Genomic DNA, 26,759 nt, shown 5'->3' with positions numbered 1-26,759 from the left:
GATTCGGGAATTGAAGATAATTATGTCCTCCTCGACACAATCTCTTCCACTCGAAACCCTAATATCAACTCTCACTCTTGTATGATGGTTAACGGTAGAGGAGATCATTCCGAGATCGATGTTATGAGTCAAGGTGGTGGCGATTTGAACATGGTTGATGTAGAAAATGGAGTTAGAGAATCAAACTATTTGGTGTTCCATCCCCCTGCTACATATCAATCTAGGAGTGCAGCAAATCAGGTTCCTTTCTCCACTCTTTACTTGCCTAAATCTTATTTACAAATTAATTCCCTTGATTTGCCTTCTGTTTCTATTGATTTGTGTGTGAATTTAAATTTTAGGGCTTTTCAAATTTCTGTAGTTCCAAACATTATTTCCGATAAAAACACTATAGAGACTCACAATAAGCATCTTGTCTGTCTTGGTTTGCATAATTGGTCTGTTAATTGTTATTTGAATACCCTGTCTCCTTGCTATTGTGCTCAGTTTGATTTGTTCTGGTTCAATAAGCTCAATTTTATTTCTTCTTGTTGCTTTCATTTAAACATTTCTGGTAGTAAACTAAAGCTCTGCTTTACTACTTCTCACTATCCTATAATGAGAATTCTGTCGTGGGCTTTTGGGAGAGCAAGATGTGTTCTTCTATACATCTGATCGTTGGGTGTAATGGAAATTATGCAGTTCAGTATATTGTCACTTATATACTATGAGTAGCTCATATACTTAAACTCAGTGATGGCTGATGTGTTGCATTTAATGAACAGGCTCCCAAGCAACCGCTTATAGCATTATCATCAGATGAGGATGACGAGGATGATTTCCGTCCTATAAGCGAAACTTTGGGTCTATCATCGAAATCACGAAAGGAAGATAACAATCAAGACGTTCTTCTCATTGACGGTTCAGAAGAACCTTTGGTTAGTAAAGCTTCCAAATCTGTGTCCAAGACTAAGAAGGCTCGAGCGGAAGTGGAAACTCAAGTCCTAGAAGAAGGTAAGTCAGACCACTAGATAATGTTTCTAAATTACAGGATTTATAATCAGATAGTAAGTCTCAGAAACCTTATTATTAAATCATGCGGCCGGAGAGAAGAGTCAAGGGGCAGATGTTGACAAAAACTTAGAAGATTCAAAAGTTAAAAAGTCTCCCAAATCGAAGTCTCCAAAAAAGAAACTGAAAGTAGAGACTCAAAGCCATAAAGAAGGTATGTTAGATTGCTTGATGGCATAGTTGAATTGAAGGATATATAATCAGATAAAATAGTTGATGATTTTAATTTATCTATTCCTTCGTCTCTGATATAGAGACTGATATTGAAGAGGAAGCTGTGAAGGCAGAAGTAACTGAGAAGAGTGCAATACCTCATGTAAGAAGTTCTAACAGCTTCTATGTTCCCATCTCATACTCCTAGCTAGTAACTCACCTGTGAAACTGGAACCTTAATATATTGGCTTTTGTTTCTTTTTTGGCAGGGCTCTTCAAGATTGCCTTTGATGATGGCAGAGAAAGTCCAGCGGTCAAAGGTACCTTATTCTTTTTTTGGTAGTAAGTTAAACTGTATTCATGTTCTGTCCCTAGAAGTATTTCACTGGCCAGTCAGTTGAGCTTACACACGCGACTATCATCGTGGTTGTTAATTTTTGCTGAGATTGTCGTAGACCTGATCATGTTGGCTTCGCATGTAAAAAATGCTACATAACTAAAACGCATACCAAATTGACTAGAAATAGGGATAATTGTTAAAGAAATCAATAAAAGTGTAAGAGCTAAGGAGAAAGGATGTGTTCATCTTACTCGACTTACCTTATACTGCAATAGCGCATGGTTGCATTTATGTATTAGCTTCATTGATGCATCAAATACAATTTTGCTGGACTGCATTTCAAAGGAACGATTTTCACTGGTTGTTATGTTTAGTGCCGTTTAGGTACCACATGTCTTTAGTTTTCCTTGTAGAAGACTTAATTTGTTGGTGTATATGTTAGTGCAGGCACTTGTTGAATGTGAAGGAGACTCCATAGATATGAGTGGAGATATTGGTACTGTTGGACGATTAGTAATTTCAGACACGCCATGTGGTAGCAGTGAACTGCTTTTGGATTTAAAAGGTATAGCGAATCTTGCTGCTTTCAAATCATTCATGCTTCTCACTAAAGATATAAAACAAATTAAACTTTCCAGTCCTCCATATAATATTTTATCTATCTATTCTGAGTTTTTTACTTTCTAGGCTTTAAATTTATATAGGTTAGACATCTGAGTTCAACTTGTAAATTACTACTTTTTGAGCTTAACAACTCAAATGCTTGTACTGTTTTTTTCCCTACCTGGAGTCAGCATTTCGAAGTGGGCAGTCTACTAAATGATTAGTCCAATTGTTATCTTAACGACTTTTCTAAGCTCAATTATCCCAGACAATTTAGTGTCAATTTCCCAAGAATCAGATTCAGGCCCCCTAGAAGAACCACAGTACCAGTATGCATGGATTTACATTTTACAGCAGTTGTCGTTAGTTAGAAGATATCTGTCCAAGCTTGTCAATATTACTATCTATTCTGTAGGTTTTTGTATACTGTTGTTTATCGATTTTGTTTTGTTTTTTCAGGAACCATATACAAAACAACAATAGTTCCATCGAGAACATTTTGTGTTGTATGTCCTCTACTCCCTTTTTCTCCTTCCATTTCTCTTGCTGTGTAAATAAGTGTTCGGCCCACTAAATTTGTCTAAGACAGACTTTGAGATGATATCTCAGAATGAAGATTATTCTCACTGAAATGAAACTCAGAGACCTCTAACCCTATTTAATGGACCATATTTTTCCCATCCACTGTTTTATTTATTCATTATTGTGATGCACTTGGTAGAGTATCATGGTGTTAAAAATTGTTTACCAGTAATGCACTCGAACCGAATCTTTATACAACCTTTCTTTGTTTGGTGTTGTAAATTTTAGCACATAAATTGATTTTAAGTTACCGCAGATTTGAAAATAACACTCCTCTTCTTATTCAGGTCAACTTTGGTCAAACGGAAGCAAAGGTACGTTCATGACTTACTTAGGCTTTTATTGCTGTCAAGCCAAGTATATATATTATTTCTTTTGCTTTGATGTCTAGTCTTAGCGATTAAATTTGTTTTGATTGAGATATAGGTCACCTCAACTTTGTTGAATTTAGCATATGATGCTTTCATGTAAAGGATGTGATGTCAACACTGTTACACGATATGTGATTCCACCACCAGTAGGTCCAGCATTTTTGGTGGTTTTGGAAAAAAAGTGATTAGAATTGGAAGACATTGAAGTCCTATTCAGGATTTGAATTGGAGTATCAAGTAGGTAGCTGGTAGCTTGATCGACGAAAATATGGAATTTGACCTTGACATTTTCACAAACTTGCAGTAACCAAACTTCTTAACTCAAAAGACTTGAGTGTATCGGATTTGAATCCCCTATGCTTGTGGATATTCTGTTCTATCTGCTATACTGATGAGATTCGTTTTGCTTTATCTTGCTCTCCACATTTACTTAGTTTGTTGATTCAAGTTGTGTTTTCATGACCAGATAGAAGCTATCATGGATGACTTCATTCAACTGAAACCACACTCCAATGTTTATGAGTCGGAGACAATGATTGAAGGTTAAATTTCTTGCGGGATATATTCTCATCATGATTTGAACTCGTTTGATCTTTTGTGTTTGGCATTCGATGTTAACTTGAAGCAAGTCATATTGAAGCTTCTATGAAGTACCAGTATTGTGCTTCTGATTACTGTAACATATTTTAATTTCATCTACCGCGAGCAGGGACACTAGAGGGATACTCATTTGATTCTGACGAAGAGGCAGATAAAATTCCAAAGCCTAAAATACAAGGAGAAGAAGGTGAAGAACAAGCCAATGGAAAGGTCAAGGGAAAAGCTGATAAAGCATTGGTAAGTTCATGAAGCCTATTTGAAAAAAATAATAATAATCTCCCACATTCAAACTTAAAGTAATTTATGATGTTACAGGGCAGTATGCTAAATTGCTCATTCTATGTCTTTGTGCAGGGCGTCAAAAAGAAGGGCAAAATAACCGCTAAGCCACCAGCTAAGAGAGTAAAAAAGAAAGCCCCAGTTTCCAAGAAAGGCAAGGGCTCCAAGAAATGAAAGTCAAATATGTATGTATCCTCATCCGTCTGATTTAACTTTTGATTGGAAACTCTATTGCTGAACTCTGAGATATTGAACAGTGTTAAGAAAGACGTCACCCGTCATAAATTGATAGAAGCAGGCCAGAAACACTCCCACAGCTTTAGGTTGAGCTTTGTCCCACAAGTTGTTTCACGTCTATTTGATACACTGGGCATATGGTTACATGTAAGAAACGGACCCATTTGATGGGTATCGCCTTAGTGCTAAAGTCAAAGGAGTTGTAATTTATTCATCGAGTATTAACTCGACTCTTAAAACTCCACTGCTTAGATATTTAGTTCTTATATTTGTAGTTGGGTTTCCTTTTCCACCAAAGGGTACTGCATTTGGTGGGTGGGGAATAGGAAATTCCAAATCGACATCCGAAGCTAAAAAATGAAGCAGACAGAACGGACATAATTAGAGTCGGCATATTTGTATTTTCTTCTTTGTGGTCCACCTACTTCGTTTTCAGGCATTGTCCAACTCAACTGGTGTGTGTTACATAGGTCGCCGCATCGGACACTCTGTACAAGGTCGGATACCTTAAACGCTCGTATGCGAGCCATTTACAGTGAGTGTTGGTTGTTTATCCATTCTGGTAGTAAGTCAGGTCAATAAAGTTAAAACTTGAAATGTTAGAGTTCTTTGTAGGAACTTCATATGATCAATAATCAAGACCCATTTTTTATCTGTCAATCATTCAGTTGCATTGCTGTCGGGCAAAAGGCTTTCATATGATCTTTGGCATCTTTGATCGCCTAAGTCGTGCTAGTGGTAGGTCAATAAAGTCAAAACTCCAAATGTTAGAGTTCCTTTGTGCCTTCTTGGGACCTTGTTATCAATTTTAATCTTCTTCAAACAAACAAAAAATGATTAGTTATGAAGACCCATTTCACATTTTGTCAATCATTCAGTTGCATTGTTGTCGGGCGAAAGGTTTTCATATGATTTTTGGCATCTTTGATCTCTCAAGTCCTTAAATTTTATACTTTTGCTGTCAGTATTTTTCAAATTAAGCACAATTTTGTAGAACAGTAAATAAATACTTTACAAAGAAACCAAGATATTTACTTATACCATTTTCTATACGCTACATCGGCTTCTTACATTCTCCACATATTTACAAGGTCCCAAGAAGGCACAAAGGAAGGATTACGCAATCCACTCCTTTGTCTCTATGTTAGATAAATTTGAATTATGTGCTAATAAGATTCTTTATGAAATGCAGTTCCTATAACTGCAGTGCAGATGTCAGAGCTCGGACGGGCTAGAAAAATGCAAGGATGAGTAGAAGAATGATCGACTTGGGGAATGCTAGATTGTTCGAAGAGGAGGGAACCACTGCCATAACCTCTCCATAACTGTTGTCACGTATAGGCTCAGAATTGACTCCATCATCTTGCCTCCCCACTCTGCATGGGAACAGAACAAGATACAGAAATTACAAGTTATAGTTAGGCAAAACCCTTTTTCATTTTTGGGTTCTATTTTACAGATGATGATAAGAAGAAAATTACATTGTATTCTATTTCAATGAAAATAATTATGTTTATAATTTTTTTTCCAGAAAAAAGTCCCAGTGATCAAGATTGAACCTTACCCAATCTGTGTAGGGCAGAAAGTGATGTTATATTCGATTGCTTTGCAAGTGAAAGTATTGGTGCCGTCATCAAAAGCATAGCTGTATGCTCTGGGGCAAGCCCTTTTGAAGATTATGGAGTATACAGAAGGTCTGCAAGTGTTTGGATTTGCAAACTCACCAGCACAGCAGTACTGATCTAATCCAAATGCCTCACAGGCACTCTTACAACCAATAACACCAGCCTCATTCAGACGCTGCAGCTCTTTCGGGCAACCTGAGAGCAATAAAGATTTTGATATAAGCTGTTAGTTGCTGATCTTTAAATTTTAAAAAGCAGATTCAGAATTTTTCAAATAGGATACGCCAGATGCAATTGAGATTTAGTTTTATATTCAATGGATTATACAATATTTACCTAGATTGAGATCATAAACACAACCAGTTGCATTGCATCCACCTATGTCTGTCTGAGGTGTAGCAGTGAGAGGCAGATTATATCCATCCACGATGCTAACTCTTTGTCGTCTCCCTTCCCCATAGTTATCTCGAAAAGGTATGCTGGAGGTGTTGCACCAGCTCCGCTGCACTATATACCCTTCCGCCGCAATCTCCTGTTTGACAGACACCACGTCCTGTCTGATCAAATGTACAGCCTGTTCTTGCCCAAATCCTACCTGACCATCCTGGAGTCGAGGGGATCCTGACATTTAGGCCAGAACCTAGTTCAAATCCGGTAGTCGGCAGTTGTGGTGTTCTTGCACCAGCCAGTGTACCAGGCCAAATTGTATAAGGGCAGTTGTTTGTTAAGGTGAACGTACAAGAATACGAGTGAGAAGAGAGGAGAACAACAAGGATGGCGAGAAAGAATCGAAAGGGTACAACGATTTTCATTTTCAGAATACTGGTAGTTTTCGGTTTCGTTGGTTTTCAGGTTACCCAGAGTTTGTGTATTTGAAGGTTTTCAAAATGAAGAGAGAAGAACTTACCTTCTCTTCTGTATATTGACATACTTGGGTTTAGCATTTTGTGGTTTGTCACATTTTGATGGCCTCAACAAGAAGTAATCCCTTTCTTTGCAATGTCACATAGATGCCGGTAGGGTTTTTTTCACAAAATACCAACCTATGATTGAATCAAAATCCATAAAATATATGGTTAACAGATTTGCCTTTAAATCTACAAAAAATTATAAGAAGAAACCAGAGCAATCTTTTCTGCAAATAAGAAAAACCAGAAACGAAACATACAATTATTCCTCACACATGGCCATATCCTGTTATGAATCAACATGACAGTTCAAAAGTCAGAAAGATTAAACCTTATATATGGAGGAAGGTATCAAATTCTTGCTAAACTCCTCTGCATAAAATGCTCATATGTGAGCTAGATTCTCTTTTTAAGAAACTAGATTACAATTTTTCTCCACCCCGACAAAAGTGAAACTAAATGAGTCAATAGCAGCTTCATTTTCTTGTAGCATGAGCAGGAATAATTTGGTTTTAACGCCCAAAATAGGACACGAAGACATGATTTTCTTGAGGTATTCATGGATTTAACTTTTAAACCTCTGACTTGTTCTCAGCACTTTCGGAGCTTGTAGATTGATCACTATTGTTACAAACTACCAGTCAAAGGATCAACAGTGAAACTAAATGAGTCAATAGCAGCTTCATTTTCTTGTAGCATGAGCAGGAATAATTTGGTTTTAACGCCCAAAATAGGACACGAAGACATGATTTTCTTGAGGTATTCATGGATTTAACTTTTAAACCTCTGACTTGTTCTCAGCACTTTCGGAGCTTGTAGATTGATCACTATTGTTACAAACTACCAGTCAAAGGATCAACAGGGCGAGTTTCACGGGGTCCTCCTTTATGTGCCATGGCAAGCATTGGCGGTGGAGGTAATACTCCAGCTCTGAAGAGAATACGTTGAACAGGATCAGATGGTTGGGCACCAACTGATAACCAGTATCTGCAAAATGCAAATAAGAGACGATATAGGTTGATCAGTAAAGAGATAACTTTCCATCTCAAGATAGAAATGTGGAGGTAATATCACGATAAACAAGTTTATACAAGGTCAAAGCTTATATTAAAGTATGATAGAGATTGCGCGGATATAAAGAGCAACTGAATACTGAAGTAACATAATATTTTCAATGATAGATCAAGCTAACAAAAAACCACATGAAAAATTCAACTATTTGCCAAAATGGACAGAACAACCTACAAGAGAGCAAAGAACATTTCTCAAAATCATTTCCTAGAGTTACAATGTTCATCCTCTAAATGTGACACGTCGTCTTTCTTATATAAACAAGTCTCCCCACACTAACAGACAATCCATTTCCTAAATCAAGATATATTAGAGTGAAACTACTCTGAACCTATGTAAAAAATAAAATAGAAAAAACAGCTTTTGATGCCTGTTCGTATTCATTTTTTCACATTACTAAGAATAAGAAATAAGCTAACTGCAAATACTTCCCCTACCTAAATAAGCTAAATGTATCTGTAAACCCTATAATCTATTGATTATCTGAGGATTCTTAAGATATGTTTGCTCTAACTGAGATGCTTCAAAACTACTACTGTGTCAAGGCAAAAGAAGCCGCATCAACTACAAACATTCTGGCAAACTCATATCATATAAAAACAAGCAAAAATCAAAACTGCAAACAAGGCACATAACATTTTCATTTGACATCTCCTGTCTTCTTCCCTAGCATTGCCATCTATAAGAGAGAAAGCCATACTAACAAAAGTGAAGAACATATCCCACACGACGTATTAAAAATGTGGTTGATAAACAATACCGAGATTATAAAGTTTACCTAAAAGCAATGTCAACTAGTTTTTATAGACAAATCATACCGAAAGAAAGAGACAATCAGTGATACAGTAATGGACCAGTTAACACAAAATTAGTACTTACTTGACTCTATCAAAATTGAGACCCATTCTCTTACCACCATCCTGCCCTAGAAAAAACCAACACCACAAAATCAACTAACTCATTAAAATTGAGAATTTTTCACTGTGAAAAACAAAAATCAAACGAAAGGGTATAAACAAAATACAAAATTGAAACAATTGGAGTGACAAAATAAGATTATTGTGTTGTTTTTTTTTATGAAAATGAATACATACCAGGTAACGGATTGTAATAACCTAAAACTTCAAGATGTTTTCCATCTCTTGGAGATCTACTGTCAGCAGCAAGGACTCGATAAAATGGCCTGTTTTTACAACCAAACCGAGCTAATCTTATTCGAACCACCATTTTCACACAAATTCAGGTACTCAAATTTGATTTCCTGGAGATTTGTTAGAGAGTGGAACTTTCTGTTTGAGTTTAGGGTTTTAGCTCAGTTTTACAATCGAAGAGGTATTGGACTGTGGTGTGGCCTGGGTGGGATGGGAAAGAAAACATTTTGGCTATTGGCACCAATTTTTGACATTAGAGTACACGTGTTTCTCTCCGGTAACCATTTAGGTAGTCCATTTTGTGTTTTCCCGATCACGAGACTTGGTTTGAAGAGCAATGGTTTTTGGTCGAACTCACAGGTTTTGGGACCTTAAATTTATTGTTAATATTAGGGATCACATAAGTTTAATATTATAATATTAGTAAAAATTGCGTAGAGGTTGGTTAAGGAATCTAATACCCTTTGAACTTAGATAGTTTCAAAGTATTTTAGGAACAAATCTCCGTTTAGAACTAAAAACTCAACAAGGAGTTCCTGGACTTAGAACTGTATTAGACAAAGATATTATATCTTGTTCAAAAATAAAGTATATGGGAATTAGGCAATGGCCAGAATATTAATGTTTGGAACGATAAATGGATATTGGAGCTAGGAGATACTATTAAAAATCTAAACAACACTAGTAATACCCATCTAGTTTGGATCTCAGACTTAATTAACCTAGAAACTGGCTCATGGAATCATCCTTTACTCGTATCGAATTTCCCAGTTGATATTATGTAAAAAAAATTAGTCAGATATATCTTTTTAAGGATAAAGATCGAACTCTTAGAGAAGGCCAGATCCTTTGGACATTAACTAGATCAGGAGACTTTATAACTAAATCTACATATGATAAATTGAATGAAAATGGACTCGACATAGTTAGTTTATCTATGACATAGTTAGTTTATCTATGTCATAGTCATTCTTGAAATCTTTGTGGAATTTAAATATTTCGAAGAGCATCAAACTCTTTTTATGGGAATGTTTAAGCAATGCTAAATTTATCGGGAAAATTAAAGATGTAGTTCCTAACTGTACCATGTGTAAAGTAGAAATATAAACAACTAAGCATCTTCTTTTTTCATTGTCATTATGCTAAGGAAGTATGTAATTATCATCTCCTAACCTTGTTTCTTTATCTTTCGATACCTCAAGTACGATCTTAGATCTCTGTAAAAAATGGACTGTTAACCCTAGAATAGACATATCTGTAAAATAACTTCCCACTAAAATGTGGTTTATCTGAAGGAAAAAAAAAGATGTGATATGGTGTTTGAAGATAAAGTTAAATCTGCTAATAACCTAGCATTGGAAATTCAGAGACACATTGATTTTTGGTTTACAAGAAAACGAAAAACTACCGAATCTAAATAGGTACAACGGAAGAAACCAACTCCCAAATGGAAGGCTCAAAGTGAAGATACTCTAAAGCTCAATGTTGATGCAGCATGGATTTCAGAATCATTATCATCCAATTATGCTTTAATTTTGAGGAATGATGCAGGAAATTGTGAAGGTAGAAGAGAAGGGCAGTCAACAGGCTCACCCACAAGAGGCAGAGGCTATAGGAGTGTTGCAGGCAGCAATCTGGGCCAAATAGAAGCAGATGCAAAATCAGTATTGAAGGGGACTGTGAGAGTATTTTCAACTTCTTTCATGGTCATAACTCAGATATTTCTTGGCGTGCCAAATCATGTCTCAATGAGGCAAACAAAATATCTAATAGATTTTTTGGGATTTCATTTTGTTTCTAGATTTGGAAATCAAGTTATGGATATTTTAGCCAAGTTTGTTAGACCCTTAAACTCAATTGTAGAATTGGAAACTTCACCTAGCTTATGTAATTTAAAACAACTTTTAGTAGATAAATCTAATATTGGGAACTCCCATCATCCCAGATTAGATGGCTATACTCCTTTTGTAACAGTGACTCATTTTGAGTCTTAGTTCTTTTAATGAAATATCTTATTTACAAACAAACAAACAAAAAAGTTTCTTGTCAATATTAGATGCGCAAAATTATATTTTCATTTATAATCAACTAGAGTCAAGTCTCGGACTAGGAGTAAAGTATGGTAGTTGAGTATCAGACATCACTGATTAATCCTCGAAGATTGAAAACTAAAGATCAAACGAAGATATTTGTAGAACTTCATCAACAAAAAGGTATGTGAAGATTGAACCATCCTATTTAGTCACGACATTTACCATTTTATCTTTTGAGACTATGTCCTATGATTTAGTAGATTTTATACCGCAAAGAAGAAATTTTGAGTCAAGCTTGTCTTGATAAATCTCTCAAAATATGATTCAATCAATGGATGTTCTAAATCCTTGATAATTTCGGTTAAGAATAATTTATTATTCATGAACTATTTTTGTTTCAAGTTGATCATTTGGAAATTTCCCAAGCAATGGTATTCATTATCTATGAGGATTGGGAATGCTTCATACTATCTAAAGAGAGTTTTAAGAACTATTGAAATTCTGGACACATGGTAGGTATGCATACCAAGTACGCGTACCCTAGTGGTCCGGGTTCTGGAATGTGCAAGGGTACACATACCTAGTACGCGTACCCTGAGGTTCTAAGTTCATGAATATGAAGTACATACACATACCCAGTACGCGTACCCCAAGGACCTGAGTACAAGAACGGCTAAGGGTATACATGCCGGAGTCCACGGACTGGCGTACCCCTGCACATACCTACCGAGTATCAAACTAAGAAGATGATCATAAACTATTTTACAAATATGTTTGGCATTGCTACAACTCTCATAAATACGTCAGGAAAAAATCACTGAATCACTATGTCTTTGTGAACCATGGTTTAAGTCTTGAGTGTTAATGAACACGAGCTATGCTTGAAAGTTCATAACGCATTTTTGTCAACACAAACGGTTCTAGTACCCTGTTCCATAGCGTATATTCTTTTGTGTTTCAAGCGAACTTTGAAAAAGAAGGGGTCTAACAACCACACCCAATATTTTGTTTAGGCAATCTGTATGGACTAACTCCAATATAATTCCAAGAGAATCAACTAGACAGTTAGACTCAATCAAGGAAAATATATCCAAAAGTTATATCTCTGTTTCTCAATGTAATCAGCAAATCAAACAGATAGAAATCCGCGAGCCTGATTAATATGAGAAACAACTTGAACGTACCAAAGACCAATGTTCAAGTGTCGATCAATTTCAATCAACAACCAAAGGTTGGATTTCCCAATTGATCGAACTACGCATAACCTGTGATATTTAAATTATATAAACAAATATAATGCGAAAAAGAAATAACACAGACATCAGAAGTTTTGTTAACGAGGAAACAACAAATGCAAAAAAACCTCGGGACCTAGTCCAGATTTGAACACTACACTGTATTAAGCCGTTACAGACTCTAGCCTACTACAATTTAACTTCGGAAAGGAATGTAGTTGAGCCCTAACCAATCTCACACTGATTAAGGTACAGTCGCGTTCCTTACGTCTCTGAATCCCAGCAGGACTCTACGCACTTGATTCCCTTAGCTGATATCACCTACAACTAAGAGTTTTTACGAAAAGTCAAAGACTTGATAAACAAATTTGTTGCCCACAAAAAAGTCTATTAGAATAGATAAATATGTCTCCCACGGAAATACCTACGAAGTTTTTGTTCCATCTTTTGATATATCAAGGTGAACATGAACCAATTGATAATCCGGTCTTATATTCCTGAAGAACAGCCTAGAAATATCAATCACCTAAAAATAACTTAACTATATGGTAGTAGAACAAGTTATTGTGGAATCAAAAAGAATGAAAGTAAGAGCTTTGTGATTACTTTTTATATTTTACCTATCGGAGATAAATATCGAGCAAATCTTAGAGAAGATAGTACTCAATACGAGAGAACAAAGTAAGATCAGAACACGGAACTATAGAGAAAATAGTTGGGTCTGGCTTTAGCATCCCAATGAAGTCGTTAAGTCGTTAACCTATAATGGTTTTAGGAAAAAACTAGGTTAAAGGAGAATCGACTCTAGTCGCAACTAGAATCATACAGGAGGTGTGGGGATTAGGTTTCCCAGTTGCTAGAGTTCTCCCTTATATAGTCTTCAAATCAGGGTTTGATAACTTTGGAACAAAGCAATCAATATTCACCGTTATATTAAACCTGATTTCAGATTCAAATTAATATCTTTCCACCGTTAGATGGTCTTAGCTTGTTACACACAAATCAAATATACTTTCATTTAGATATGGGTAACCGTACCTAAACGTTTCTATTGAGTTGGCTCAATAACAGATAACCGAAGTTATCCATATAGAAACTTTTGTATTAACCATGTTCATCTTAACACTTATTGATCAATTGATAACCAAATGAATCTAATTTTATTACTCATAAAGTTTTTCAATTGTTTATATTCTCATAGAAGTATACAAGACACAATTGAACCAAAAATCGGATTGATTCAAAAGAATCAGTTCATGAACATTTTAGCCACGGTTTGCGAATATTGCACTCCTTATTATATAAATGTATTTTATCATGAGTATGAAATCATACTTAACCGATTTAAGAACTTGAACCACTTAAGTTTGCAAACGGGTACACAAACTTAAGTTCTGGATATTGGTCACAGGCAGACAGTTTGTAAACGGGTACGCAACTTTAGCTTCGTACTTCAACAATTAAATTAGTTTGCAAACGGGTACACAAACTTAAGTTCTGGATATTGGTCACAGGCAGACAGTTTGTAAACGGGTACGCAACTTTAGCTTCGTACTTAAACAATTAAATTAGTTTGTGAATGGGTATGCAATCTTAAGTACCCTGACTTAACAGTTGAATAAGTTTGTGAACGGGTATGCAAACTTCCGGTCCCGAATTCCATCAAAACAGTTCGTACACTAAGTACACAAACCGTAATGTATCCAGACATGGGTTTTAGCTCTTAAATCCCATTTGAATCGTTGAAACATTTTAGAAGAAGACAATAGCTGTCTCACACAAACTATTAACTTATAAGCAATTTTCAAGTCATCGAATGATCAATACGAAACATTCTGAGTCTACATCAAATAAATGTCTCACAAAAATCATGTAAGATATTACCAGGTGATTTTCACATGATCATCTTTTGACTTTCGTCAAGAATAATGATGAACGTAGTTAAAGCAGAAATCTATCTAACACATATTTCGAGAAAGATATAAGAAAGTTAAACTCAGCTCGAAATATCATGTGTGTATAATGTAAAGTCTATATAGCTATACGAATTTGTCTCAATAGGAGATAGAAAGATTAGACTTATGAGTGATAGATGAGTTCAACTCTCCACATACCTTTTGTCGATGAAGCTCCACAAGCTCCCCTTAGTAGTTCTTCGTCTTCAATCGATGAACGCCGTGAAGTCAAAAGCTCAACTAAATATTCTATCCTAATCCGAGACATAGCTATAAGTAGACTAGAAATAAAGACTTATAGTTTTGGAAACTAAACTTGACAAACAAGCTTGAGATAGCAACGCTTGCGATTTCGACCGAGCAGTGCTCTAACAATCTCCCTCTTTGTCAATTTTAGTGACAAAACTATCAATACATATGGATTACAAAATAAATAAACTTTGTAGCTTCTCATCCAAATGCTTGATTTCCTTGGTTCTTCAACATTTCTTGAATTCTTCGTCACTCCAAGTACTCCAGTGATTTTGAACGTGTTCAACTCAGCATCATAGTTGTTGAAGATCTGTAGCCATAAAAATAAGAAAACATCAACTATTGTTAGTCATAGTATTATTACACAATATAAAATTTCAATTGTATGATCACTCCCCCTTAGTCAATACTTTATCTGACAGTGAAAACCACTCTCCCTTACATAGTGATCCGTAAACCATATGCATATGTAGTGTGAACTACAAAATAATTCTCCCCCTTTTGTCAATATAAATTTGAAATGGTACGAAAAATAGCGGGATCATAATGAAATTCTCAAAGAGATACTTCATGACTAAATGAGAACATATCAACTTTGTTTAGATGACTTCACATAGTCGAAACTTAGTGTATTCATAAAGGAGTTTATAAAGATACAAGATAACTCCTACAATATTCCACAGCCAGACTCCCCACAAAGATTTGGCAATTAAGCACAAGTTCGATTAAGAACTCTCCCCCATAAAATGTCATTCCTGAAAGAAAAACAAGAGCGACCTTACTTTTACAAGAAAAGAAGGATTTCTTTGGACATTAAAAAATCACTTGAAACATAAATTTGTATCCAGAAAACTCAATCAAATTAACCACAAAGGAACCTCAATGATTAATTTAATCGGAAATGCTCAACATAAGAAAACTTACGGATCCCTACAGTACTTTCACATAGAAGTGGATCAGGGAAAGATCAATACTGCAGAATATTCAAAAGTTCAATATATCTTTTATCAATATTTGCATAATTACATAATAGACTTAACTTTTGACATATATGGGACAATCATAATTCACGGACGTAAACACACATATCCCATAACATTTTTTGAAATATATGAAACCAATAAAGATTAATACTGCAAAATCATCTTCCAAATAGCTTTAGAATTTAAATAAATAAATCTATAACATTGCAAGATGAAAATCGTTGACAATAGCTATGTGTAATCACAATAGATGCAATTCCAAACCCTAGTTATCCTTCTTAAAACACAAGAATAAATTCTCATAAGAAGTTTCCTAGACATTAAGACCTTTCAAAAATTATGTATTGTCCCGAATTCCTTATCGTCAACAGCCATTGGAGCATAAGGTTCATGAGGAAAAGAGTCAATTCCAACAAACCTTCTTGACTGATGCCGAACCAAGGCCTTCTGAATTTAAAGAGTCCTTAGAACAATAGACTTTTTTTGTTGAATCTGCTTTTTTGTTTCCTTCAACTCTTCAAGAACACCAGAAAACTTCTGAAGATAAGAGGGGATAGCCCTTGGTTTATTCATATTCTTCCCTTTTCTCTTTAAAGTTATAGAGGAATGAGATTTATCTTTTTCCTTCATGATTGATGGATTAAAAAATCATATTAAAATCTTTTCCATCAGAAGATATGATGCTCGGAGTTTCCATTCAAATATGAAATTGTGAGAGAAATACACAATTAAAGCTCTACAAGCAATCCTGTGATAAAAAGAGTTTTCATGGAAGGAGAAAGGAATGTAGCGTTACGGAACCTATATACAGAGTAGGATTCACGTTCGACCAATTCATAACCCTAAAGAAGGTTGAATTATCGATTTTAACCCTCTTTTAATGAAACAAGGAAAACCTTTTCAATACCAATTTATGATATGAAAAGATCAACAAAATTCCAAAAAACAAAGAAGGAGAAAAATAAAACAAGAATTTTCTTTTCTCAAAGCCTGATCTGTGCACATATCTTGTCTCTTTGAAATCAGGCACATGAGACAAGATGCACCTTCAACCCAATTAAGCTGTGTTGGGGTGAACAATAATCTGTCCACCATACACTTCTTGTATGGAATTCTTAATATCATTTTGACATAATGTTTAGACCTTTTCATTTCTGTGGAGGTCTAATTTTTTTTTTAGAAATTAACTTTTTCGGAGAAGTATTGAGTTTACATACCTCAGATGAATTAGACTTCTGAACAAGTTTGAGCTTGTTTGCTAATCGATGTGCTCTCCGTTAAAGTTTGTTGGCATATATTATTTTATGTTTGTACTTGAAACACTTAGAGAGTTAATGACCTTTAAAAGTACAATAAGAAAATGTCAATGTGGAGGATGGTTCAAACACCATAGCTGAGCATGCTGCTAAACAAATTGAGGTACCTGAAACATGTGAGACAGAATTTTCAGTAGACAGGGAAAAATCCATTTTATCCGTCAAAGTGGTTGAAGAAGTTTCTCCAGGAAGAATATCAAAATTGATGTACGTATTACTACAATTATCAAAATCAATATTTTCACAAAGGAGCGCAACACTTGAATTTTCATCTTCAATTGAATCATAGTGATAAAACATTTCATCAAGAGTGCAGCAAGACCTTTGTTTCCAGTGTATTTTCTACGATTTGGACACTCATTAGCAAAATGACCAAAACCTTTACACTTATGGCATTGTGACATATCCTCATCGTCAGTATCGACGGTGTACCTGTTTTTAGGAGGTGCACGGTCATGAGTTTTGACAGATGACCTAGGTATATCTCTGATGAACCGTTTACTTGTTTTAAAAAGAATATCTCTAAACTGTCTTGTGATCAATGAGACTGAATTGTCAATATCTTCATTTGATTAATCAGTCTCAATAGGATCAACAACATAGGTGCCAACACTTTTACTTGTGTCAAGCAATTTAGTGTTCTTTTGTGCTTTGAAACTAATATCCTTTCCAGATTTGAAAGTATGCTCATGAGTCATGATCAAAGATCTTTAATTCCCCAACAAGAGTGTTTCTGGAAAGTATATCAAGGTTATTTCCTTCAACGATGGCATGTTTCTTAGAACCTTATCTAGCTAGCAACAATCTGAGAATTTTCATCACAATGTCTTTTTCAGGAATAATCTTACCCAATGCAAAAGATGCATTAACAATTTCAGACAATTTGTGATTAAACTCATCAAATGAATCTTTATCAGCCATACGAATGTTCTCCCAATCAGAATTTAGGTTTTGAAGCCTAGCTTCTTTCTCAGAGGAATTTCTTTCGAATACAGTTTCTAAGATATCCCAAGCATATTTAGACTTAGTGCACGTAGTCACATGGTGCTGAATATTTGGGGTAATGGCATGAATGATAGCATTTAATCCGTCAGAATTTTTCTTTGCAGCGAGAATCTCGGCAGGATCATATGCACCAATATCCTTAGGAACAATTACATCGCCTTCTATAACAACCGGAGGCTCATAGCCATTAACTACCCAAACCCATGATTGAAAATCACGTGCTTGGAGAAAGGCAAACATAGAAATTTTCCACCACAAGTAATTTGAGCCATCGAAGATTAACGGTAAGTTTATAGAGATAGTATTTCTGTCCATAGTCATATTACTACAAACACATACTTATGAGGTCTTAAACGTGTTTGCCTGCTTTGATACCAATTGAAAAAGCGGGGGGGTCTAACAACCACACCCAATATTCCATTTAGGCAATCTGTATGGACTAACCCCCAATATAATTCCAAGAGAATCAACTATACAGTCATACTCAATCAAGGAAAATATATCCAAGAGTTATATTTTTGTTCTCAATGTAACCAACAAATCAAACAGATAGAAATCCGCGAGCCTAATTTATATGAGAAACAACTTGAACGGTACCTGATGTAGTTTTTACAGTGATAAGTAGGGAATTCGTTTCTCGGACTTGGGAAAATATTGATTTTAGACTTAATAAAATAAAATATTAAAACTAGCAAAAATATGCAAAATAAGGTAACAAGATTAAGAGTTACTAGGACTCAGAATTCCACCAAACTCATATTCTATGGTTCAATTATTAATTCTTTGACCATTATAGCTCCAAAAATAATAATTATTGACTCTAAATCTTTGCCAAGGTAGATTTTATAAAACATGAATTGTAAATGGTAAGCATGAGTTACCAAAACACCTAAGTTAAGCATAACCCATCAAACTAAATCACAACTAATTAATTTAAAATCATAATTCAAATTATATTAATGCAAAAGTCGTAAAAAGAATTTAATAAAATTACCATGGTGAAAACACGCTCAAAATATTTATTCATAGATAAAGAGTGTGTTTACAATGGTGAAAAGAGAGAAGAATAATAAAAACAGGAAACTGCAACATTTATAAGAGTTGTGAATTAATAGTTACAATAAGTTACACTGTAGCAAGAACGACAGTTCTGATTTGTAGCAAATTGCGCGACTGTCTTATGCAGGCTTTTGTTCTTCAGCTTCTTCTTCACCAGCAGCAGCAGGGAACTTTTCCTGCGAACTATGGTTTATTCTCTGCAACTCTCCGTTCTATCCCCAATCACTTGCTAGCTCTTCTACAGCTCCACAACAAAATCTTTATACATAACAGCCTCCTCAAATCTTTGCAATTACTGCAAAATCTTCCTCCTTTACTCGGGAATATTTTTTTCTTTTTTTTTTTTAACTCACCCATGCGTCTGCAGCTATAGAACATGAGCACTGTCTCCTTTTTTTATCTCCTCCACGATTTTACTGCACCTAACACACTCCAAACACGGTTCTTACACGTTTAATCTTCTCTGCAACACACGAAATCACAGCAAATCCCGTGTCTATCTTCTCCGTGAACATACATCCATGTTTTATTAATCAGTGATTATCCAACCCAATTCTCTCGAATCAAACAATAAGAATCAGCTATTTAATCTCACTTAAACCGCTTAAAATCTCAACCCTAATTCTGCCTGTTTTAACACCATTCTCCCGTCAAAATCCAGAATTTGAATGTGGGTGGGTGCCCCTTATCCTGCACATGTGTCCCTTTAGTAGATAGAATGGGGTGGATATAGAATTTTCTGGGTGTAAATAGTAATTTTCATGGGTGCCAATATCAACTCCTCCGAGTGCCTTCAACATATTTCTGGGGTGCCTTTAATACATCTGCTGGGTGCCTTTAGTGATTTTCTCCAAAGGGTGCAAATATAACTTTTCGAGCCAATATCTCCATAAAAGATTATTTCTTCAAAAACACCTACAAATACATAAAATAGCAAAATAAGCATAAAATCGAGTACTAACATTACAGAATATTGAGAACAAAATAGACCCATAAATGCATCTATCAGTACCAAAGACCAACGTTCAAGTGTCAATCAATTTCAATCAACAACCAAAGGTTGGATTTACCAATTGATTGAACTACGCATAACCTGTGATATTTAAATTATATAAACAAATATAATGCGAAAAAGAAATAACACAAACATCAGAAGTTTTGTTAACGAGGAGACCGCAAATACAGAAAAACCCGGGACCTAGTCCAGATTTAAACACCACACTGTATTAAGACGCTACAGACTCTATCCTATTACAAGTTAACTTCGGACAGGAATGTAGTTGATCCCTAACCAATCTCACACTAATTAAGGTACAGTCGCGTTCCTTACGTCTCTAAATCCCAGCAGGACTCTACGCACTTGATTCCCTTAGCTGATCTCGCCCACAACTAAGAGTTGCTACGACCCAAAGTCGAAGAATTGATAAACAAATCTGTCTCCCACAGAAAAGTTTATTAGAATAGATAAATATGTATCCCACAGAAATATCTACGGAGTTTTTTTTCTGTCTTTTGACAGATCAAGGTGAACATGAACCAATTGATAATCCGGTCTTTTATTCCCGAAGAACAGCCTAGAAATATCAATCACCTCACAATAACTTAACTATATGGTAGTAGAACAAGTTATTGTGAAATCACAAAGAATGAGACGAATAGCTTTGTGATTACTTTTTATATCTTACCTATCGGAGATAAATTTCGAGCAAATCTTAGAGAAAGTAGTACTCAATAGGATAGAACAAAGTAAGATCAGAACACGTCACTACATAGAAAATAGTTGGGTCTGCCTTCAGAATACCAATGAAGTCTTTAAGTCGTTAACCTATAATGGTTTTAGGAAAAACCTAGGTTAAAGGAGAATCAACTCTAGTCGCAACTAGTATCACACAAGAGGTGTGGGGATTAAGTTTCTCAGTTGTTAGAGTTCTCCCTTATATAGTCTTCAAATCAGGGTTTGATAACTTTGGAACAAAGCAATCAATATTCACCGTTAGATGAAACCTGATTTAAGATTCAAGCTAATATTTTTCCACCGTTAGATGGTCTTAGCTTGTTACACACAAATGAAATATACGTTCATTTAGATATGGGTAACCGTACCTAAACGTGTATATTAAGTTGGCTCAATAACAGTTAACTGAAGTTAGCCATATGAACACATTTGTATTAACCATGTTCATCGTAACACTTCTAGATCGATTGATAATAAAATAAATCTAATTGTGTTACTCATAGAGTTGTTCATTGTTTATATTCTCATAGAAGTGTACAAGGCACAATTGAAACAAAATCAGATTGATTCAAAAGAATCAGTTCATGAACATTTTAGCCTCGGTTTGCAAAGATTGCATTCCTTATTATATAAATGTATTTGTTCAGAAGTATGAAATCATACTTAACCGATTTAAGAGCTTGAACCACTTAAGTTTGCAAACGGGTACGCAATTCCGGACATTGGTCACAAGCCGACAGTTTGCAAACAAGTATGCAAACTTTAGCTCCGGACCGAACTCAGTTGAAACCGTTTGCGAACGGGTATGCAAACTTGGTTCTCGGACTTCAACAGTTAAATTAGTTTGCAAACGGGTATGCAAACTTAAGTACCCTGACTTAACAGTTGAATAAGTTTGTGGACGGTATGCAAACTTCTGGTCCTGAATTCCGTCAAAACAGTTCGTACACTAAGTACACAAACCGTAATGTATCTAGACATGGATTTTAACTCTTAACTCCCATTTAAATCATTGAAACATTCTTAGAAGACGACAATAGCTGTCTCACACAAACTATTAGCTTATAAGAAATTTTCAAGTGATTGAATGATCAATATGAAACATTCTGAGTCTACATCAAATGATTGTCTTGCACAAATCATGTAAGATTTTACCTGGTGATTTTCACATGATCATCTCTTGACTTTCGTCAAGAATAATGATGAATGTAGTTAAATCAAAAAGATTTCCAACACATATTTCAAGAAAGATATAAGCGAGTTAAACTCAGCTCAAAATATCAAATGTGTATAATGTAAAGTCTATATAGCTATACGACTTTGTCTCAATGGGAGATGTAAAGAATAGACTTCTGAGTGATAGATGAGTTCAAGTCTCCACAAACCTTTTGTTGATGAAGTTACACAAGCTCCCCTTAGCAGTTATTCGTCATCAATAGATGAACAACGTGAAGTCTAAAGCTCACCTACACATTTTATCCTAATCCGAGACATAGCAATAAGTAGACCAGAAATCAAGACTTATAGTTTTGGCAACTAAACTTGACAAACAAGCTTGATATAGCAACACTTACGATTTCGATCGAGCAGTGCTCTAACAAACTTCTCACATGCTTACATGAATTCCTAATAAGAAATTTATCTAAACAGAGAAAGTGTTTGCTTGAATTTTAAGTTATCTTAGCTTGAATTCAAATCTACCTAGAGTCTTGAAAGTCTATAAATAAAAGAACTTATGCAACATGACTTCTTAATCCGTAACATTTCTGTGTGCCAGTTGCTTACTAGATTCCTTTATTAACCTAGGTTTCCTCCGTGAACAATAATTAGGTTTACGCATCGAAGACTTCACCAAGGAATTCTTGAAGCCAAGTCCGACTATCTTTACCTGATAGTTCGTGTATCCTAGTCTTGTTCTTATTGATCATTGAGGTTTTAGTTAATCTTCGATCATGAGCGAGATAGATAGAAATCGCAAAGTTCTGTTAGTCTCAAACTTTGTGATTCCTCAAGATAGATATCTAAAACTCTTCTCTATTAACACGTTTAGATTATTCTTGAGAGGTGATTAATAATCCAGTCTTCTCAGCTGACCGAGTTACTGTTCTAGATTCGTGAGATTTGCTAGCTTTTGTCTATTCCAAACAAATTTCCAATATCTAAAGATATAACGGGAAACCAAATAGAATTTCCTGTTAGAGCAATATTAATATCAAAGTCTTCACTTAGGTTAAAGAAACTCTTGGGTTGTAAAGGACATCAACTAAGGGAATCAATTTCCTAGAGCCTTGCCAGGTTCAAGAGACGTAAGGAGCACGACTACAGCTGAATTTCTTGGAAAATTAATTCGGTCTCAAATACATTCCAGTTCGATGTATAGTAGTAGGCTAGTGTATTTAGCGTCTTAATATAGTTTGGAGATCAGTCTTGGAGTTTTTCTGCAGGTACAATTTTCCTCGTTAACAAAACTTTAGGTGTCTCGTATTTTTCCTTTTCTGTATTATATTATTTTATTATATAATAGGAATGGCCAAGTAGTATGTATTCAATTTACGTAGGTTAAGTTCTTATTCAATAACGAGACTTGGTTTTGTTGAACTCGTATCTTGAAAGATATATTACAAGTTACATACTTGTCAGAATTCGGATCCTCTTGATTTGGATACGACTAGCTTGATCTTGGGTATTGATTTGTGAGATCGTCCAAGAACTACTCCACACAGTAAGGTTCACGACCTTATCAATCTAAACATATTGATTGTGGAAGAGAAAGATAAAAACTTTATATACATATTGTTAAAGGATCTTTAATTTAAATATACTTGTAATGGTTTTAGGTTTTGTCCATACATGTAGCCGAACAAAAAAGTTGGTGGTGTACTTGGTACCCTCTCATTTTCAATCTGTCAGAGCCAGCAATCATTGTTAGACCTAATAACTCGGTGTTTTTATTGTTCCTAAAAGTATTTTCCTAATGGGTGAATATATTTGGAGGCTTTTTCCATTCGCCGATAACGTATACCAAATTACCTTAAAGATTCTCCAGAGCCTTGTTCCTAGGGTATCAACTGATTGTTTAGTCTCTCTAGATGCTCTCAACTCAACCAAGATTTCTGATCTGATGGTTGGTAGAAAGAATCTGAAGAAAAAAAGTTCCCTCAAAAAGGGAAAAAGTCAAGAGTACTAGGCTTCATTTTATTAAAATGTTGTCTTTCAATCTTCTTAAGGTATGCGGTAAAGGATAGTGTATAGACGAATATCTCTTTAAAGCCATTAAAGATACTCTTGAACTCTTGCAACATCTGGTCTTGATCAAGAACAAGGTTAATTCCTTGTAAATTTTTGACTCTGATAAAATCTTTTATCATTACGGGAAAATTGGACATGTTAGGAAGTCCTGCACAATCCCTTCAAAGGAAGACTGCAAAGACGTTGACTACTCTGGTTATGGAACTCCAAGCACGGGAGAAGAAAACTATCATTTTGATATGGTTCATGAGCATATTCTTTCTCACCCAACTTCTTGGTAACAAGAGTTTGGCACAACCGCACCATGTATATAGCTTGAGATGGGGCAAGTAACAGATAAATAGTTCTTATTTAATTTTGTGCTTATTTTGGTTTATTGTGACCTTTCTGATTTATCTTTTATCGAGTGTCTCTAGTGGGATCTAATTATTTCTTACTATTCTACAACAGATAATGAAGAATGTGAATTCTTTTGTGTAGTGGATATTAAAAGATCTGCCTTGTCATGTTGAGCTCTGCTCCATAAAGATGTGTTTTACGACATAATTCCCTGTATGGTGTCATGCGTGTCTCATACACATGTATCTGCAAATGAAAATCAAATACGACTTGGGTGGTACCATATCACCAAAAGTGAGTAAAAAATGTAATGACTTGATATGGTATCAACAAATTTTATGCTCTTAAAAAATCACTATCCTTACAATCTGACACCTAAGAAAAAGACGAGAACATGATCCATGGGAATATTTGTTAACCAACCAATATGAGATATGGTCTTAGATATTATCTAATCATAATGTTGATATTTCAATTTAGGTTTGTGTTTGAAATAAAAACCGACCTTCTCAACGTTATCTCAATTGTTTATCAGAAATATTCGGGTAACGCCGTTCATCTTGGTAAAATACATACTATTGTCGGATTATGTATCAACTAACCAATTCTATATCACAATTTTTTTGAGTTTTCACTCATCACTTAAGACTTATTAGTGAGTCTCAGTGATATCATCTAAATTTTCTTATCGATTTTTATCGAGAAGAGTTTCCTCAAAAAGGGTACTTTTTATAGAAAAATTTAGATGTTGTAGTTATTTTCCCCAAAATAGAATTCGTTCCGCAACCGGATAAATCCCATGAGGAAAATATATAGTGTCCACTGGTTCGCGAACTACTTATTCATCTTCCTTTTCAACACTTCACGAACGGTTGGAGAAAGGAAACTTAGGGTTATGAAACTAGTTGTACTTTTCATGATCTTGAAGTTGATTTTCTTCAATTTTGATACCATCTTTCTTGGAGTCAAAATTATTCTTCAAGGAGAGTGTGAATCTGGGTGATTTACCTCTAGTAGGTCTCTTCCAAGTAAGTTCTTCCCTTTTTTCATTCTCAATTTACCATTTTAAGCAAGTATGGTTGGAATCGAAGGGATGCTAAATAATCTAAGAAAATGCCTGAGGTCTTTTCTCAAAAGGCTATTACCCTTAAGGAAAAAGGAGAATCAAGTAATAAAATATCTTGTAGAAAATTACTTTTGTTGATGAAGAATGCTCCAAAACCTATGATAAAATTCTCTCTAGAGGTTTTATATTTGAAAAGAATTTGGTCAAGGAGTATGTGGATATTGATGAATTATCTTGTTTTAAAAAGTACTAATCTTTGTGACATATTTGATGGACATGGTGAAGGACTTGATGTTCCCACAAGATTTTATGCTAACATTCATGATGTTGATCTTGAGAAATTGTTCTTTAGAACTAATATTGGATAAAGAGTCATTTAAATTGATAGGGATTTGCTAGCAAGCCTTACAAGTATACCTATGGTAAACTTCTCCTTTCCTGGAAAAAGGGAAGATAAGCCCTTCTTGTAAAAGTATTTCATATAAGCTCATTGGTAGAAGTGTTGGTTGGAAAGATAGAAATTTTCCACTTTCCATGTCTTTGAAGATTTTTGGGAAAGTTGGGATTCCAAAGATTTGTCTTTCGACCAATGATTATTCTCGTTGGAGGTGAGACTTCATGGAAATAGTTTACTTCCTTGACTAGGAAATTCAAGGTCTTGAAATTTGTGGTTGGATCATACAACAAATGACCACCATAACTCTTTATGACAAGAAATTGGGTTTTCCTTGTTTAATCGAGAGTATTTGTAAAGCCTTCAAGATTGCTCTAATTGATACTTCTCTTAGTAATCTCTCTTCCATTTTCAAGTCTACTGTTCGAGGGATGAGAGTGCATGATTATTAAAGAAAATGAGTTCATCTCTGCCCTCGATCGGTTCTTGTGATCCTACCTCCTTGGGTTTTTCACGAAGTTCTCAGGAATATAACAAAAAGGTGCAGCAACAATTGGGATTGTTTGCTACAAAATTCTCGAGATCGAAGATGATACTGAAAATATTCGAGACTCATGGATTGACTCTGAAAGTGAAGATGATGCTTAGCTCCATTAATTACTTCTCCCTTTTATTTTCTAGTTAACTGCTTGTAGGAATATTTATTCTTATTGTTTTAAGGAGGAACACTAGCTTTTTGAGTAGCACATTTATGTGTTTTACATTAGTTATTCTAAATACTATTGATTAAAGGTTATATATTTAAATTTTATTTTGGAGATGGTTGCAATACCTAATATTTATCGACTATCATGTGTATTGCTTATTATGTAAGATTGGTTCTTTGCTAACAAGTTTATGGTAATTCGGACGAATATTTCATATGCTCTCATAGGTTAAGCTCTTAAATCTTCGTGTTTATTGCTAAAAAGGGAGTAAACTATTTTGAGAATTGAGATATTGATCTTCCCACGATTACACTTTGTGAATATTATAGGGACTCCATATAATATTCTTAGTTGTCGTCTTTCCTCCCTGAAACCATAACTGGGAGAGAATAAGATCGAGAACTTTAATCTCTACGTCTGTACATGGATAAAGAGGATACCATCATCACATTGATTCATAT

At 35.0% G+C, this 26,759-nt stretch overlaps 2 protein-coding genes and 1 pseudogene across 4 annotated transcripts; 1 reads left to right on the top strand and 2 right to left on the bottom strand.

Moving 5' to 3' along the window:
* Nucleotides 1-62: 62 nt before the first annotated feature.
* Nucleotides 63-6,179, top strand: LOC113320748 (DNA-binding protein BIN4-like). 3 transcript variants are annotated; one of them, XM_026568640.1, is made up of 14 exons: nt 63-240; nt 765-993; nt 1,082-1,204; nt 1,305-1,366; nt 1,473-1,523; nt 1,991-2,108; nt 2,606-2,652; nt 3,016-3,042; nt 3,566-3,641; nt 3,809-3,936; nt 4,054-4,163; nt 4,686-4,750; nt 4,884-4,953; nt 5,408-5,626. In XM_026568640.1, the coding sequence occupies exons 1-11, from the start codon at nt 82-84 to the stop codon at nt 4,150-4,152; spliced, it is 1,119 nt and encodes a 372-aa protein (XP_026424425.1). In that variant the 5' UTR covers nt 63-81; the 3' UTR covers nt 4,153-4,163; nt 4,686-4,750; nt 4,884-4,953; nt 5,408-5,626. The 3 variants fall into 3 exon arrangements, with proteins under 3 accessions (XP_026424425.1, XP_026424426.1, XP_026424424.1); XM_026568641.1 differs by lacking the exons at nt 4,686-4,750; nt 4,884-4,953 and adding an exon at nt 5,747-6,179 and having other exon boundaries at nt 5,408-5,632; XM_026568639.1 differs by lacking the exon at nt 4,884-4,953.
* Nucleotides 5,728-7,137, bottom strand: LOC113320750 (annotated as a pseudogene).
* LOC113320751 (30S ribosomal protein S16-2, chloroplastic/mitochondrial-like) lies at nt 6,948-9,286 on the bottom strand. The gene is made up of 4 exons (XM_026568642.1): nt 8,914-9,286; nt 8,699-8,744; nt 7,593-7,735; nt 6,948-7,386 (listed from the first exon to the last, which is right to left on the bottom strand). Exons 1-4 carry the CDS (start codon nt 9,044-9,046, stop codon nt 7,376-7,378), a joined length of 333 nt encoding a protein of 110 aa, XP_026424427.1. The 5' UTR covers nt 9,047-9,286; the 3' UTR covers nt 6,948-7,375.
* Nucleotides 9,287-26,759: the final 17,473 nt, after the last annotated feature.

Source organism: Papaver somniferum, chromosome 11 (assembly GCF_003573695.1).
Source record: "Papaver somniferum cultivar HN1 chromosome 11, ASM357369v1, whole genome shotgun sequence".
Classification (NCBI taxonomy): Eukaryota; Viridiplantae; Streptophyta; class Magnoliopsida; order Ranunculales; family Papaveraceae; genus Papaver; species Papaver somniferum.
This window is presented reverse-complemented; position numbering and strand designations above follow the sequence as displayed.

Coding starts and splice junctions, on each gene's coding strand:
- LOC113320748 (XM_026568641.1), top strand. CDS start 82: ATGATGGTTAACGGTAGAGGAGATCATTCCGAGATCGATGTTATGAGT. Junction 3,043..3,565: donor TTGGTCAAACGGAAGCAAAG/GTACGTTCATGA, acceptor TTTCATGACCAG/ATAGAAGCTATCATGGATGA. Junction 3,937..4,053: donor GAAAAGCTGATAAAGCATTG/GTAAGTTCATGA, acceptor GTCTTTGTGCAG/GGCGTCAAAAAGAAGGGCAA.
- LOC113320751 (XM_026568642.1), bottom strand. CDS start 9,046: ATGGTGGTTCGAATAAGATTAGCTCGGTTTGGTTGTAAAAACAGGCCA. Junction 8,745..8,913: donor TTATTACAATCCGTTACCTG/GTATGTATTCAT, acceptor GGTTTTTTCTAG/GGCAGGATGGTGGTAAGAGA. Junction 7,736..8,698: donor CTCAATTTTGATAGAGTCAA/GTAAGTACTAAT, acceptor TGCATTTTGCAG/ATACTGGTTATCAGTTGGTG.